The sequence below is a fragment of the Exophiala xenobiotica genome (assembly GCF_000835505.1).
Source record: "Exophiala xenobiotica strain CBS 118157 unplaced genomic scaffold supercont1.2, whole genome shotgun sequence".
In the NCBI taxonomy this organism is placed as follows: domain Eukaryota; kingdom Fungi; phylum Ascomycota; class Eurotiomycetes; order Chaetothyriales; family Herpotrichiellaceae; genus Exophiala; species Exophiala xenobiotica.
Genome location: NW_013562493.1, coordinates 4,473,222 through 4,489,966, shown reverse-complemented (window position 1 = coordinate 4,489,966; position 16,745 = coordinate 4,473,222). Strand labels below are relative to the sequence as shown.

Here is a 16,745-nt window from a genome sequence, read left to right as displayed (position 1 = left end):
GAAGAGTTTGCTTCAAGTCAGGAGCCCTTGTCAGATTGCTCGGCAGAGTGCCTAGCCGCTCGTCTGGGAAAATCAAGGTCTGGAGGCACGGGAGGTAAGACGACCCTGGAGCAACAAATGACATGTGCGAGCCTGCAGTCCCTGGAGGTCGTCGACGGCCAGTCCATGCGCTCTCTGGGGAGAAGCTAAAGATGATATAACTGTGCATGGACGGGTAAGAGCATGGCCCGACCCTTATCGAGAAGCAGAGAGCCATCAGTTTGGACACGTCTCATGCACGATCCAGCCTTGCGCCAGGTCGGGTCTGCCTATCAGAAGACGACCATCTCCGTCTGTTCATCATGGGAAGCATATCAGGCTGCTGACCTAATCAGATTCATTGTGTCGGATGGGACTTTTGCTGCTATCTGACGGGGTCTGATTGGGTCTGTACGCGGTGGACGTCGAGGTCAGATCGATTTCTGCCGTGTCATCGATACTCGAGCCCAATTGGCTGCGTGGACGTCAAATGTTGTGTGGAAACCGCTCATACTGTAAGATAACTTTATCTTGAGCTCGATCTGTGTGTATTCCAGTCTCGTTCTTGGTGTTGCCATTCATGAGGTTCGAAAGAGTTAAAAAAGCCGCAAAAGTACGTGTAAATCTCTGAACAAAGTAGATCCGTCGTTAGGCAATAGAGCGGAATCCTGGGTATCTTTTGCGAGTTGCATAGTTGGCGAAAGGACAAGCAATGAAATTACTGTCACCACGTCTACAGGCAGGCAGGATATAGCAGCTGAGAAATGGTCGAGTCAATATTTACCTAGGTAGCAAGTACGAAGACAGTTGCAACAAGAAGCCTACTAGGTATTGTCTTTTATCGTGTCAACTCATTCAGCTATAACTCTAGCGGCTCTATTCGAGTCCCATCATTTACCACGACACATCAAATCGATTGGATTCGCTCATGAACAGCAGCAAGCAGCAGCTTCACCATTGTCATCACCACCATCAACGCCTTGTAGAATCCGTAGAGCAAACTTGTTATGTTTAGACTTGCTTTACCACCATCACTTTCGCCTCGCTAATCATAGCATTTACTCGAACTTCTCCTCGGGTAAGGATCCATAGATAGTTTCCATAATGATTCCAGTGATTTCTGTGTCCAAGATGTCAATCACAACGTGCTTATGGCTTGATGGTAAGAATAAAACTTACGGTATGGGTCACCGTTGGAAGCAGGTCGTCGGTCTTCAAAGTATCCCTTTCCTTCTCTGGCGCAGGCTCTGGGAATTCGGACGGATGAGCCACGGTTGGCAATACCCCAGGTGAATTTGTCGAGGCTTGAGGTCTCGTGGGCACCAGTCATACGCAATTCGTTGCCCTCGCCGTAGACCTTGATGTGTTCAACATGACGCTTCTCAAGCTTCTTCATGGCTTCTTCAATGTATTTCATTCCACCCTCCTCACGCATCTCCTTGGATGAGACGTTGGTGTGGAGACCAGCACCGTTCCAGTCACCGGGGATAGGCTTGGGCTTGAAGGAGACGACGACACCAAATTCTTCGGCGATACGGTGGAGGAGCCATCGAGAGACCCAGAGTTGGTCACCGACTAAAACTGTCAGCAGCCATTCAAGATTTAGACAAGGTCAAAAACTCACGATCAATACCCTCGCAAGGCCCGACCTGGTACTCCCATTGCGCAGGCATAACTTCGGCGTTTGTGCCAGAAATTTCGATACCAGCGTACATGCAAGCCTTGTGGTGTGCCTCGACAATGTCACGGCAGTAGACACGGCCAGTGCCGACACCACAGTAATAAGGACCTTGAGGACCGGGAAAGCCACCCTTGGGCCAGCCGTATGGCCAGCCATCAGGACCCAACATAGTGTATTCTTGCTCCAGACCGAACCAAACTTGATGTTTGGCATTGGCTTCCATCAGACGTGCGGCTTCGTGGCGAAAGTTGTATTTGTTGGGTGTTCCATCGGGATCCCAGGTCTCGCACATGACGAGGATGTTCTCGCCCAACCGTATGGGATCGGGGTACATGGCAACTGGTCGGATGTAGACATCGGAATTGTCACCGGGGGCTTGACCCGTCGAGGAGCCGTCGAAATTCCATTCTGGGAGATCATCAACGCTCTTGGGAGCCTTGCTCAAAGTCTAGAAATCGCCAAGTCAGTCAGCAAGATGGTTCCACGAGTCAGATCAATTTAAATGTGTCAATTCGCCGTTGAACCGCATCGGAGTAGCCATTAATAACGTTGGCGCAGGGCGCACTTTGACGTCGTTATCCGATGTCCCGAGATCGGCCGACCCGAAATTGATTGGCGAGAAAGATGGTTTGGGCGGCGGCGCAGCACCAAAAGTATCGGTTGTTGAGCCACGCCTCTAGCGCAACGCTGCATGGGCCAGGGTTACCCAGCGTGGGGTCAACCATTGAAATAACAAGCCGGTTGTTTGTCGGAACTGCGGGATTTTGGATAATCGTTGAATGCGATATATCGGGTGTTGGCTTTGTCCAGGTGCAGTGCAGGAATGCCGAGAAGGGAATTGGCGGTGTGATGCTGAGTGAGACGAAGGGGAGAAAGGATGCGCTTACCTTTGTCTTATTTCGGAGGCCGTTTGAACCATCAATCCAGATGTATTCAGCGAGAACCTTGCCTCTTTGGTCCAATTTCATGTACTTGGCCAACTGGAGGAGAGTCAGATTTGCCCAGACAAAGGACACCAGAAACAAGACTCACGTTGGAAGCGTTAGAAACGACGGTAGATTCACCGATGCCTGAAGCCTGAGAAGAGTCAGTGGCCTGGTCACAAGTGCGCACGTGGTGAGATATGGGCAGCATACCATGATGAGCTGTGGTGGTCAGGAATGTGAAGAAAAGTGGTATGGACGAGGATTGTGGTATGTACAATTGTCCAAAGATCAATTGAACGGCGTAGGAGAAAATCAGGCAGAGGAGTGAGGTGTGAAAGTGAAGATAGATAACGAGGGAAGAAGGGCAGGGAGTAAAGAATAAATAAATCTACAAATGGAGCTCGCTGCTCCGAGGGCGGGAGGGAGCTCTTGTTCGTCAGTGATTCTGCACGCAGCCACCCTGGAAGCGCAAGTGTGTGTTGCCCGCCCGCCCTTTGCCCCGCCAGTCCAAAAGATTGGCCCCCTCACCCTGTACCAAGTAACGCAAGCAAGCCTAGAACCGCCTGCTGGTTACCGCGCCGGCGGCCACTCCGCCTAACCACTGGCCCCGATTCTCAACAAACGGAGTGCAGGGTCCCCAAAGCTGTGCCGACTCGTGGCAATTATCGGAATCCGATTATCGCTTCTCGCTTCCTTCTCCACTGTTCTTCTTCTCCCTTTCAACCATTCAGCATCCATCCAATTCCAACAAAGTGCGCGCGATAAGGAACTCGCTCGGTTTTGCTTCTTTGAATCGCTCGAGATTACAGCTCAACCCTTGTTCACTCCCCGTGTGTCACCGTGATTCCCGCGCGATGATGTGTGCTATGACGACCACAAACAGACACAAAGCAGGAAACAAAGAAACGGTGACACACGTATCCTGAAATGCAAGAAACCTGCGACAACAACAAGGGCTCTTTCATGGGTAACGGTGCGCCCGAATCCGGCACACGGTCATTGTGCCGACACCCAAAAGTAATAGTAAACTCCACAGTGGGATTTCTATAGCACGGTCTTGGTTGCCTACTACGTGTAGTCGCTCTATCATCAACCCGAGTTAGAATAGGCCAGACACTGGAGTGTGGCATGATTGTGTCTACTAGAAAACAACATAACTGCCTGGCCAACATCACAGAAGCAATGACAGCGTTCTAGGCATGAATTATCCCAGCAACTAATATTCGGTACCTTGCAGCTCGTTCTGTACCGAAGTTTTCTTCCGTCACCAAAATATATTCCGATTTCGTTGCATGTCATTGCGTTTTGTGGCCGAATGGAAGGTTTGCGCCAATCAGGCTTTGACGATAAGGACTCGCGTTGGGCTCAAAAATGGGTTTGGCTAACAACGGCAAATATGCAGATGAGCAGCAACCTACCTAGTACTCCTGACACTTTGTTTTTCCAATATTTCTTTTCCTTATTGCAAGAATGAGCATGCGGTGAGGTATAAGCAAGTCTTCACCAAGCACATCGAAGGATGTTGTCGCGGTTGCTCAGCTTTTCAAGTCTGATGACAGCTCCGAGATGTCTGGAACGGTCACATATGCACCCCACGTGCCCCATGTTCGAGGGTCGATGCTACATTTTTGCGAGGATCAAAGCCGCAGGCTGATCATGGTCGATCACCACAAGTTCTGGAGACCCCATGGATGCCCCCTAAGATCCTTGCCGTTGCAAGATATCAACCGGCGTTATTCGCTGGAAATACTGTCCTGGTCAAGAACCCATACGAGTAGGCCTAGGGTCTGTGGCATCATCGAATAAATGAAGTAGGGCAAGGTAGGATTTGATGAGACTGTGGACTCCCTCTTGCGGATTCCCTGCATGACAACGAGATCAATCTTTGCAAGCCTCAACAAGGCCCGAAATGCAATCGAAATCAAGGAAGGAATCCAGTAGAACGATTTGCTGACGAACACGATGTGCTTGACCTGATCCTAGACAGTAATCTCGTCGCCTGATATTGAAATTACCTGCATGCGAAAGCTTCAGAGCGCAACTTCACAGGCACTACAGGCAATTGCTTCCAGAGAGAAATGAGATCCAGTGTCGGAATCGGGTGCAATTATGATGCGCCGTATGCCTACCGTAGGTTCGAGTATGTGATCACTGACGCGCAGCCCCTAGAATACATCCGGGCCTTACCTAAACATTTGCAGGAGGTGGCTTGAATACTCGTAGTATCCAGGCGTAGATCCGATTTCTACTTCACCATGCTGTATTATTCCTTCTAGAACCTATTCTTTGGAAGAACAAAATCGGACCCTCCTATAGTAACATCGTCCACGTATGGCTTTCAGTCTGAGCCATGCCGCGCCACAGACCGACATCCGGATACGCTCGACTTGCGCAGGCAGACGAAGATGAGCCGTTAGGAGATGAAGAATCAGATAACGAAACCTACCACACGACGCCTCTGACGACTCGATATGCCTCGATACAACCAGGGCCTCGAGAGAGCATGCGCTCCGGCCCTTACCAGGACCACAGACGAAGACCTGCGCGACGTATGAGAAGCAATTCGTCCGGTGTGGACATCAAAGCCATCAATGCTCGGTTAGAGAGATGGGCAGAAGAGATTGTAACAAAGTTCAAGATACATTCTGTCAAGGGCAAAACGCAAGAGGAGGAGCAGTTGGAGATACACCATTCCGTCTTTCAAGCGCCTCCTGGAATCCAACCTTACACTGCGCAAGACCTGGCTAGCTATGCCGCCGCAGAAGACCAGCGAATGACCAAATACCAGTTTGACGATATTGTCGAGAGTGTCAGAATTGCTATCGAGATGAATGTTCACCCGAAGATGATATCTCAGGGTAGCTCCGGAAGCTATTTTGCTCGTAACAGCGAAGGCAAAGTCGTTGGAGTGTTCAAACCCAAAGATGAAGAACCCTATGCTTCCAGAAACCCGAAATGGACCAAATGGATCCACAGAAACCTGTTTCCCTTCTTCTTTGGCAGAGCCTGCCTCATTCCGAACTTGTCCTACGTCTCCGAAGCCGCCGCGTACGTCCTTGACTGCCAGCTGAGAACCTTTCTCGTGCCATATACCGACGTGGTCTGGCTGTCGTCAAAGTCATTCTACTACGATTTCTGGGAACGAAGGAGTAGTTGGAGAGGAAAGAAGAGCTTGCCTGCGAAAGTGGGCAGCTTTCAAGTCTTCCTCAAGGGATTCAAGGACGCGAACATATTCCTCCGCGAGAACCCCTGGCCAGATCAAACAACCGACTTCCGGGCTGATATAGAACATAAAAGGAAGAGGAGGCCGCTGTCGAACTGTATGCCGAATGCGGCACAATCTGATGACGAAGAGGAGGCGCCTCGAATTCAGTCACCACAGCCTCAAGAGCAGGCTCCGAAATTCCATTGGACACCAACGATAAAGCAAGCATTCCGAGAAGAGCTAGAAAAGCTTGTCATACTAGACTATATCATGCGAAATACGGATCGAGGATTGGATAACTGGATGATCAAGATTGATTGGAAGCTGGAGGAGGTTTCAATTGTGGCCGAACCTCCAAAGCTGAATGGCAATGCTCAGAACGGAGAGGCCCTCCCGCGGCAGGCATCTGTGAGCCCACGACCGGAGTCAAATACGTCGAGGCCTTATCGAAGGTATGAGGCTATGGAGAGTCGGTCAACTACACCTTCCGTCGGTCAAGAAAACAGTTGCTCAATAACGCTTGGAGCCATCGACAACAGTCTGTCCTGGCCTTGGAAGCATCCCGATGCTGTAAGTACTTGTGTCGCCGTCTTATCTTCTTTGCTAATGATGCGCAGTGGCGAAGCTTTCCCTTTGGCTGGCTATTTCTGCCGGTATCACTCATCGGACAGCCCTTTTCCAAGAAAACTCGAGATCATTTCCTCCCTCTCTTGACCTCTACAGCATGGTGGAGCGAGACCCAATTAGCTCTAAGAAGGGTGTTTGCACTTGATGACGACTTCAAGGAGAGCATGTTTGCCCGACAAATCGCCGTCATGAAAGGTCAAGCGTGGAATGTAGTCGAGACTCTTAAACAGGATGACCACGGACCGCTCGAACTGACCAGAAGGACCCGGGTCTGTGTCTGGGACGACCTGGTTGACGTCCCAGTAGCGATCCCCATGCGCATGCCGTCGACTGAGATGCACCGCAAACCGCGACGGTATGATCAGCAGGAAGAGATGGACATAGGAGCTTCCTACGCTTCTGCTCCGCCTGGGCGCCAGGCTCCAGTGCACGACCTTCTTGGATCGCCGACCATGGAGTTGCCAAACCCAAACCGCTTCGATTTGACACGTGAGGACAGTGCTGCTGATCTTTCATTCATGCCTGGCGAAGAAGGACCGGCCAGTCCTGTTAATATCAGCGGATTTGACACGATGGATTTCGCCAAGGAAGCGAGAAACAGTCTGGGGAACAGCGCAAGTCTACCGCCCCGACCGGCCATGAAGAATAAGAATCGATTCAGCTTTGAATTTCCACGCCGCGACACCACTTCACGGACGAGTACGCGTAGGCAGCGCTCTATGTCCACAAGAAGTGGAAAACAGCCACCCATAGTGTACGAGGGTGATGATCTTGAAGGGGACCTTGGCTATGCCGCGGCAAGTGATATGGAGCAGCATAAGCGCAAGGTTATTGTTGAAAGGCTTGAGACGATCAAGGGAAAGCAGCCAGTCTTCACGTGGTGCTAATCTGGATGATGGGCCGGCCTAATCTTTGTTTCTTGTCATGATGTTGCCGGTTAATGCATGGACTTTACGAGAAAACAATGGCTCTCGACAGCGTAAAGAAAAACAACCGGACGACCGCATTGGGATGTGATATATTGTACGAGCTAGCATTTTGGGTTATGATATACACACGGGAGGGCAACCGTAGTTATTTGTGCATTGCCAATAGACAAGGTCAAGGCTCGATCGAATCGATATGGAAATACGCCGATCTAGTGATTGAGCTTACTGCTCGGTGTCGAATTTCAATGCAGCCACCAGCCCATCAACCCGTCAACGCCTCATGAATTGTACTCTGCTATTGCTCGTAACTTCATATCACAACCTCATCAGCAGTAATTGCTTACGAAAAGTCTTCTTCTTCCTTCTCAATAGCGTTCTTAACCCTCAACAACAGCGTCGTCTTCCACTTGTCCAATTTACTCAACTGATCGAATTGGAACAATTTATCCGCAAAGCCCTCCTGATCACCTTCTTCGACCGCAGCCACCAAGTCCGTAAGCAGCATATTCTCCCTCGTCCCCGCGAAACTGTTATCCAGTTCTTTGTAATGCTCGAGAGCGCGCTTCGTAGCCACCTGATCTCCCGCCGCCAGGTGGCAGATGCCGGCCTTGAGGAAATAATCTTTCACGGACCAGCGCATGAGGTTGTTGTTGAGCGACGACTTGGCCACGGTTTCGAGTTTCGAAATCGCATTCTGATAGTCGCCCTCGAGCGCCGCGAGGTCCGCAACTTTCAGGTACAGCTTGTTCGCCAGGGCTTCGGCGTTGTCGCTCTCGTACCATTGCGCGGCGGTATCGTAGGCTTCCAGGGCCTTTTTCTGGTCGCCGATCTCCATCTCGTATACCTCTGCGAGATTCTGCTGGTGTGTTGCGGCGCGCCGGAAATTGCCTTTTGTGGTGTAGTGTGTGATGGCGGTGGTGAGGACGCGCGCGGCATCGTTCGGTGACTCTTTGCGGTAGACTTTGAAGGCCTCGGTGAGGGTGTTGGCCATGTCGTCGGGCTCGTTGAGTTTGGTTTGTTGTATCGATGCGGCCTTCTCGAACGCCTTGCCTGCTTCAAGATCTACACAAGAACATGCATGTTAGTGTCTGGTCAGGAACTGTTTTGTGTATGCTTACTCTGCTTTTGTACCCGGAAGGCATTGGCTGCTTGTGTGTAGAGATCTGCTGCGTTTTCCCATTTCTCTCCTCGTCCGCCGAAGAAGCTGAAGCCGCCTGTTGCACCTGAGGCGGCTTTCTCGGCTTTTTGGAGTAGTGCTCGAGGGTCGCCGGCCATTGTGAGGGCGGAGACCGAATGGATGAAGATGGTGAACCGGCCGTAGAAAGGATTCGATGACTGGGGTTCTCAGATGCCCCTTCGTCCAAGGTTATCGAGACTTCGAGGAAGATGTATATGTGTATGTCAATCAATGGGTGATACGTAAGGTCAAGAGAGACGCCAGATGGAGCCTTGCGCAGCGGAGCCCCACATGTTAGTCGTTCCGCCCAGACATTTTGGCTGCGATGGAAATGTTCCGCAGCGCGAACTCCCATTGTTTACAGCCATCCGCTGAAATCCCGATGTACAAAGCAATGTAGGGTACAGCTTCAGAACCCTTAATATGCCTCGAATTCCAAGGCCACAGTTTTCTATCCGGACGCATCTCTGTGGTCCCGAAAAGAGTCCGGAGAGAGACAAATTTCTCAGACTCGTCAAGCATATCGATATTAATCCTCGAATCTCCCAACTCCTCGAAAAGCCTACGTGGTCTGTGGCCTCGTTGATGCCTCCTCTTCGCGCAAAGGCCGAGGACAACTCTGAGATCACGCGCGAGAAATTACATCACCTCCTACGTCTTTCTGCGCTCCCTCTACCAACCAATGAAGAAGAAGAGTCGAGCATGCTGGACACCCTCCGCCAGCAAATTCACTTCGTCAAGGAGATCCAGAAGGTAGACACAACAGGAGTTGAACCTTTGGTGGCCATCCGTGACGAGACCGAAGAGGCGAAATCCGAGCGCCGGATTACGAAAGAGTCTCTGAGTGAGTTCCTAGCTCTTGAGGAGGAACGCGGTAAGAACGGCACAATACGCAGAAAGAAGGATATAGAGCCTTCGAGAGTCGTTTATCAAAATGCAAAACCATGGCAGCCTGAGAAAGCGGACGACCGGCTTGAGAATCCTTTCCGACTGAGCGATGATCCTAAGCACGAATTGGACAAGAAAAGAGGACAGTATTTCGTCGTGAGAAAGAGTAGAAAGGACACCGGACAAACAGGCTGAACACAGCTGTTCTGACGAGATACCAAGATCCAAGGGATGTTGGCATGCATGCCTATGGCGCATACACCGGTCTCACTCATGGCAATGGAAACCATTGCTCAACAAAGCATATCATGCAAGAGCGGCTCAACTGGACGAATAACAACTGGAAAATGAACTCGGATATGCACGTCGTTGCACGTTTAACTCAGCGGAACGGTTATCTTCGAGCTGCGCAATTGTCTGGGACTGAGATCTGCCAAAGCTGAGAATCCGAAGAGGTTCTCTTCCAAAGCACACGAGCATTCGCTGAAGTGCTCCTTGATAATTCCAGTCTTGTCAGTTGATCAAGGATGCGGAACACCCAAGGCTTCAAGAAAATCATGTCCTGAGTACTCCAGACCGTGGGGGCGGGATTGTGCCTCGCCCCGAACAGGCAGGTGCCTTACCCACGGCACGCGCCTACAACTTCGACGTCGATCCTGTCACTCAATGAGAAGCGTCCACCGAGATCGCGGCATACAAGTACAACTCGGTACGAGTATTGTCTAGAATCGAAGCCCCTCGAGCCGACAATGGGGCATTAAGGCCGCCAACGTTTGCCTGGCTAGACTCTACAAGGCAGTATTGCCGGTGAATATACATACTTGTACTTTACGCGCCATGATCAGACCTTTGGCCACATGCATCGACCGTATTCATGAGGCCTTGTTTCAGAAGTCAACCAATCGAACCCGCAACATCCCTGAAGTCACAGCAAGTAAGCGTCCGAACCTCGCAAAAAGGTGCTGACCAAATCTTGCGGATGAGTTATCAGTGTTGGTTAGGCGTCTTTACCGCAGCAGATCTGACGAAAATGGAACGATCTGATATTGAGGGGAGGGGCCATTTTCCCCTATGTGACCTGAACTCGTAGATGGTCAATGGGACTTCAACCAAGCAAAGAGAACGTCTGCCGGTCCCTCCCATGAAGGAGATACGAATTTGAGATGATGACAGTGGACCGAGTTGACTGCTTTTGATAAGAGGACTGCTAGACCTCCCTGATCCATCGAAACACTTCTCTGGAGTCAGGCCGCCTCCATTCCTTCAGTCATCCTCGAAGGCGATCCCCTGCATTAGGTGATGCACACCAAGTTCGCTTAAGAAAGAAGCACTTTTAGCCCGCCCGCGCCATCGTCTTTCGTGGCCCCCAAATTTCGGAGCCGCCAACCACATATCGTTTACCGTTTCAAGGTAATTCCTACCAAAATGCATTCAAGGACTGACGTCAAGACTCTTCGTTCATGCATAGTAAGTAAGCTTGAGGCGAGGATTAATTAAGAGCGAATCTCCATTGCCTGAGACGAGCGAGGATCGACAACCCTCAAAATAACGCTTGACGGAAGCCCGTGATAGGACCGTCAATCGACCCCAGACTGTGGTATGGTACTGAAAGATACTATTCCCCTTGCAGACCCTCCCACGGCTCGGCTGAAAGCACTATCAACACGGCTTTCCAGCGTGGATCGTGGATCATCCCTCTCGCGCGGCTGGGATCCCTAGGTCGTGACGGGAGGAGAGATGGAGTTCTTTATATCAGAATCATAACTCACCGCCTCACCTCGAGCCCTTCTGCGCCCCAAGCGATGTCACAACTTGACTCACCTGCCCAACATGCTGCGACAGCAGGCTCGGGAATACTCAATGTCATTGTCGGACATAGTCAAGCCATGGGGGACACATCTTGCCTGTCTCCGAGCCGAGGACGGCATACACTGGCGAGCACCAGCTATCATGGTTGTCAGCCTGTTCAGTGGCATCATGGTGTCTCTGTTCCACCACCTGTTCAATAGCTTTCTTGAGGGTCGGAGTGCCGGCAGTGCAACCGAGCAGCAATGGGTTCGTCGGCTTGAAACTGCCTTTGCTTTCATGTCGAGACTCTTTCTAGCTGCTTCTACGACAGTCGCGTACTCTCAGTACCTCTGGCTGTATCTGCAGCGGAAGCCTTCCAGAGTGTCGTCAATAGACACCATGTTGGCTGCAACGAACAACACTTTGCGGTTCGTCAATGTCGGTTTCTGGCGCAAACGACCAATGCTGGCTTTTCTGGCGTTTGTGATATGGTTCGCTATTCTATGAGAGTGGTCGATCAAAACAGCTAATGAATAGCAGGTGTCTACCTCTGTCGGCTGTATTTACGCCGGGTACCTTGACAGTGCAATCTCAGCTACAAACCTCCAATACGATGATCATGATTCCCGACAGGCAATATGGCGGCATTTCGTTCTACGCTACTACCGTGCCAGGCAATGGCTCTTCTCTGTACAAGGGAATGACCGTGGAGACCACGCGGAATGTAGGAAGGGTCCAATTAGCCAATGCGCTGCTTTCAGTGCCACGACCAGATACGAACGTCACGTATTCGACCCATTTCTTTGGTCCAGCCCTATCTTGCTCACCTGCAGAGGATGAGATGCTTAAGTCGGTTGGACATGCTCTCCGGAATCTTACCAACAGTTTGTTTGCATATCACGGGTACTCCTTTTCAAACTCACAAATCGTTTATTTTGGTTGGGTGCCACAAGTTGGTGCTTCGGATGTCAATACTTCATTTTTCGAAGATCTGATCAAACAGGGCAACGGCTTAAGCAGTGACAACCTTGATTATGTCTCCTCCGATGCAGCACGATTCTACGTCTACCTCAATACCAGTGGACTTACTCAAGGGAACAATGGTGATGGTCAAATGGAACGAGTCTCGACCGTAACACAAACGTCCGATGCCCTGATAACTTGTGCTATGTACAATGCGTCATATCAAACGCATTTTGATGTTCGAACGACAGGAGAGCAGAATGTGACGGCGAACACCACCTTTTTGAACTGGCAAGCTACTCAAGCCCACATTTCGGACGATATGAGCTCACTGGAAATCGGAAACGCTTTCAGCACGCAAGCTCTCATGGAAGCTTTTGGCTGGACTTTTACTCAATTCTTCTACGTGCTTCCTCCCTCCAACGGATCCACAACCATTTACGGTACGCATACACTGCAAATGAACTCGGCCCTGCTCCCCGTACAACCTGGATTGGACCCGAGCGATTCTGCTCAGTACATGATGCACCAGATGGAGGATTTTTTCAAGAACATGACTGTGGGTCTCCGTTACGGAGAATTGCCAGAGTAAGTCACTACACGAGCTTTTGAATGCTACATGATTGACGTCCTTGCAGGCACACTGGTGATTCTGATTCATCCATGACCGCCGTTAATGCGACTTCGAGGTGGTTTCGCTCCGACTATGTCTATGAGCCAGAAGCCCTGATCATCGCCTACTTCATCAGCAACACAATGTCCCTGCTTTGTATTGGTATCGGGGCTTTCGCTATCTACAAGAACGGCGCCTGCTTCACCAACAACTTCTCGACCATTGTTCGCGTCACGAACCATCTCGACTTCGAGGACTTGATTGATCAGGCCAAGGACCGCTCTGGTGCTGATCCGCTGCCGAAGCATATCGGCGACACCGTCATAAGCCTTGGACAACAGCGGCAGCAAATTCAGCAACAAGAAGTCCCCGTGCTCCCCGGGTTGAACATTGCCGTCAAGATGGACTTTCGCCATACCGACTTGCAATGATAGCTTATCTTTGGGCAGGATGGGGCACTCACACTCGTGTTGTTTTACGCCAACCTGAGATAATGCATACTATGAACTCACGTGCCAAATGTTCCCATTGTCCTTACTTAGGGCCGATCAAAAAATATTGTGCACTGCTCTAAACTCCGGCGAAATACTTCCCATTCACGATTTGATGGCTGTGTTCTGGATCGCCCAGATTTCCCCCTTCGCGCCTGTTGACCCAACCAACTCCTCTCTTTGCGGCACAGCAGGTTGCGTTCTTTTGCTTGAACTATTCTTGATAGAGTCGGCAGAAACCTACTGGTGCCGCTACCCCGCCGGCATTAAAACTCGCACCAATATCATGGATTTTTAAGAGTCAGGCAGTCCTCGTCCCGTCTTCACCTCCTGTAACGAGGCCCAATGATATTTCCCCGGCCACATTCCGACTGCGAGATCAGTGTTCATCCCCCAGAAAATCTCCATATCGTCGCTTCTACGGGTCTACCTCCACACCATCCATGTATCCACGAGGAACTTCCCCTCTCTCGCTTGCTGCAGGCCGGCTAAAGGTCGAGTCCTGGGACTACATAAGACGGTAAGTGGGAGATGAGAATCAATCACAAATGCATCGTATTCCTTCGATTCGCCTTCATTTATCTGCTTGACTTGGAAAGGGCCCAGCGATGATATTCTCCTTCCCTAGAGCAGCATCTGCCCTCCTCCTCTTCCTTACCACTTTCTCGGAAGCACAGCCGCCTTCGTCAACCTTTCCGGTCATTGATCTCGGCTATGTGAAATATAGCGGCTACCAGAATGCCACCGCCGGCATCAACTACTACCGTGGCATCCGTTATGCTGCTCCTCCAACAGGCGAATCACGCTGGGGCAAGCCGTCACCAATCGAATACATGAACAACTATAACGGTCGGACCATAAATGCTTCGACCCTCGGCCCAGCGTGCTATCAGTCCTCCGCAAAGTCAACCTACACTTCCCCATCAGCGCCACAGGGACAATCAGAGGATTGTCTTCTACTTGATGTCTTGGTGCCTTCCAACCCGGTTTCAACAGCTCTGCCAGTACTTTTCACGTAAGTAGACATCCAATCCTCTTCTGGTCATTGGGGCAAGCCCTTCGCGGAACATGGCTGCATACCACTCCGCAGTCAGGCCCTGGAGAAGGTCTTCTTTTCTGGTTCGGCATCATTCAGCTTCCGTCCCCATCAAACTTGCAGACTTTGACTTGGAATGTCGTAAACTAGCATTCACGGTGGTGGCTACGTTAGTGGCAGCGCTCCGTTCTCCTACCCTGGCGATGCTCTGGTAAACCGGTCCAACGGCAACATTATCTACGTGGGCATCCAGTACCGTTTGGGAATGTTTGGCTTCATGGGCGGGGATGTCATTGCAGAGAATGGAGCCTTGAACGCTGGTCTTCTCGATCAACGTGCTGCGTTGGATTGGGTCCAACGTAATATTCGTGCCTTCGGGGGCGATCCAGGCCGGGTGACGCTTTGGGGAGGTTCGGCTGGTGGTGGCAGCGTATCATGCCAGCTGATCGCCAATGGCGGCTCTGATTTTGCTCCCTTTGCGGCGGCGATTGCGGATCATCCCTGGTGGCAACCACTGGTGAACCGGAGCAGCCAGAACATTCAGTACAATACGGCGTTGAAACTGTCAAACTGCTCGGATCTTAACTGCCTCCGAGGCCTGTCGTTTGAGACGCTGGGAGACCTCAACCAGGCGGTGATCAATGCAACGTACCCCGGACCTGGGAACGCGTACGGCGTTTACTACTGGGGCCCTGTGGTGGACGGCAAGTTCATTCGCGATCTGCCCGACCAAGAATTTGCCAGGGGAAATTTCTACAAGGTCCCATTGATCACCAACCGTGATGCTTACGAGGGCTACATCTTCTCCAACGTCACCCAAACATCCCAGATTGACGAGACCACAGACGTGAGCTTTGACAATCTCCCTCTTCCTTTCTTTTCTGCAGCTACTGACGGAACTTCCGAAACAGGCTGAGGATCTCTTCCCCTCTGCTGGGCCTTCGTTCTTCTCGCGTCTCTACTCGCTTTATCCGCGCAGCTCCTTCAACAGCACCTTCTTCCAGCGCCAGACCTGGTTTGGCGACTTCATCATAAACTGTCCGACGTACTATATGGCCTCGTCCATGGTGGATTCGCTCTCCAACAGCTCCGCCGTCTTCAAACTTACTTTTGCTGCCGGCACTGAGCTCCACGGTGCCACCAACCCCTTCATCTCCTCTAACGTGACAAACTACCCCAGTGCGAACAATCTAAGTCTGGCACACATCATGACGAGTTACTGGGTAAGTTTCACGGTATTCCATGATCCGAATCCGTTAAGAGATGCAAGCGCACCATACTGGCCAAGCTACATATCGAGTGGGCAAGGGTCGGAGGCAGACGGGGAAGGGGTGGGCTTTACTATCCAGGCTGTCACGTATAACAGTATAAGCCCAACACCAGATCCCGACGCGGCCGCCCGATGTGATTTCTTCAATTCTCGGGGTTGGCAGGTTAGGAATTGATAGGGATACTGTAGGCGTACAATGCAGGATATCCCGCAATGTGTTCCAGGCGAGAGATGCATCTGAAGAAGCGTTTTCCCGGTCTCGGATGCTATCTATGCCCCCTCAAATCAGCCTACCCTCCTATATGAGCTTTGTTTGTCTGGCACTAAACATTAACAACGCTAGTCTCCTACTACTTTGTGTATTCGGAGCCCTTCAACATCAAACAGTTGCTCAACGACACTCTTGTCTTCACTACCTTGTCATGCACTAGTGTAAAAATGCATCTTCACTCTGTCCCAGGATTCATCCCAACAAAGGCAGGCACCGCCGCCTGAACAACGAAACAATCTTCTGCTCGAAAATAAACCAACCATTACATCCACAGAGAGTTCTTACCTTCCAATCGCGCAATAATCTCCCCATTCGGAATTCTGCCATTGAAAACCCTCGAGAATACTGTTCAGACCATGGATCAAGCTTGGGAGGCGATTGAAGCCATCGAAAACTCCGCCAACGAAGAAATCGAGCGCGAAAGAAAAGGAATCGATGAGGCATGTGAAGAGGCTGAGAACACCCGCAGAGAACTAGCCGCAATGATAGACGATGTCTACGCGGAGAAGGGAGAAATCCTAGAGCAGCTGTCCAGAATGTCCGAGCAGAAGATCTCATTGGCATCGGACAACAAGCACCTGACGGACAAGCTGAAAGCCGAGCGTGACAAAGTTCCCAGGTTGGAAGCCAGCCACAAGAAGGATGCGCAGCAATTGAGGTCGAAAGAAGAAGAGGTCAGAGGCAATGCAGGTACAGGAACATGCTACACACACCAAAAACATCTTGCTCAACGACTTCGAGGCTCGCATTGCAGAGGTTGCCCATAAAAATGCCCAAATCAAAGCCAAGGACGAAGAGATACGAGAATAAAAAGGCCTGGTCGCTGCGAAACAAGATGAACTGGTCGAAGCCAACCGGAATT

General features: G+C 50.9%; 6 protein-coding genes across 6 annotated transcripts; 4 read left to right on the top strand and 2 right to left on the bottom strand.

Annotated features, from left to right (window-relative positions):
• Positions 1-825: 825 nt before the first annotated feature.
• Positions 826-3,008, bottom strand: PV05_03888 (glutamine synthetase). The gene is made up of 6 exons (XM_013464569.1): positions 2,836-3,008; positions 2,732-2,776; positions 2,587-2,679; positions 1,643-2,147; positions 1,198-1,593; positions 826-1,138 (listed from the first exon to the last, which is right to left on the bottom strand). The coding sequence occupies exons 1-6, from the start codon at positions 2,836-2,838 to the stop codon at positions 1,077-1,079; spliced, it is 1,104 nt and encodes a 367-aa protein (XP_013320023.1). The 5' UTR covers positions 2,839-3,008; the 3' UTR covers positions 826-1,076.
• Positions 3,009-4,844: 1,836 nt separating this feature from the next.
• PV05_03887 (uncharacterized protein) lies at positions 4,845-7,569 on the top strand. Its single transcript, XM_013464568.1, has 2 exons — positions 4,845-6,400; positions 6,448-7,569. Exons 1-2 carry the CDS (start codon positions 4,976-4,978, stop codon positions 7,342-7,344), a joined length of 2,322 nt encoding a protein of 773 aa, XP_013320022.1. The 5' UTR covers positions 4,845-4,975; the 3' UTR covers positions 7,345-7,569.
• On the bottom strand, positions 7,458-8,801 carry PV05_03886 (uncharacterized protein). Its single transcript, XM_013464567.1, has 2 exons — positions 8,505-8,801; positions 7,458-8,448 (listed from the first exon to the last, which is right to left on the bottom strand). Exons 1-2 carry the CDS (start codon positions 8,659-8,661, stop codon positions 7,727-7,729), a joined length of 879 nt encoding a protein of 292 aa, XP_013320021.1. The 5' UTR covers positions 8,662-8,801; the 3' UTR covers positions 7,458-7,726.
• Positions 8,802-8,986: 185 nt separating this feature from the next.
• Positions 8,987-9,646, top strand: PV05_03885 (aspartyl/glutamyl-tRNA(Asn/Gln) amidotransferase, C subunit; the record flags this gene model as incomplete). Its single annotated transcript, XM_013464566.1, has 1 exon — positions 8,987-9,646. One exon carries the CDS (start codon positions 8,987-8,989, stop codon positions 9,644-9,646), a length of 660 nt encoding a protein of 219 aa, XP_013320020.1.
• Positions 9,647-11,281: 1,635 nt separating this feature from the next.
• Positions 11,282-13,246, top strand: PV05_03884 (uncharacterized protein; the record flags this gene model as incomplete). The annotated part of the gene is made up of 3 exons (XM_013464565.1): positions 11,282-11,730; positions 11,780-12,790; positions 12,841-13,246. 3 exons carry the CDS (start codon positions 11,282-11,284, stop codon positions 13,244-13,246), a joined length of 1,866 nt encoding a protein of 621 aa, XP_013320019.1.
• A 668-nt stretch (positions 13,247-13,914) lies between these two features.
• PV05_03883 (uncharacterized protein) lies at positions 13,915-15,787 on the top strand (the record flags this gene model as incomplete). Its single annotated transcript, XM_013464564.1, has 3 exons — positions 13,915-14,321; positions 14,493-15,189; positions 15,230-15,787. The coding sequence occupies 3 exons, from the start codon at positions 13,915-13,917 to the stop codon at positions 15,785-15,787; spliced, it is 1,662 nt and encodes a 553-aa protein (XP_013320018.1).
• Between the last annotated feature and the right edge of the window lie 958 nt (positions 15,788-16,745).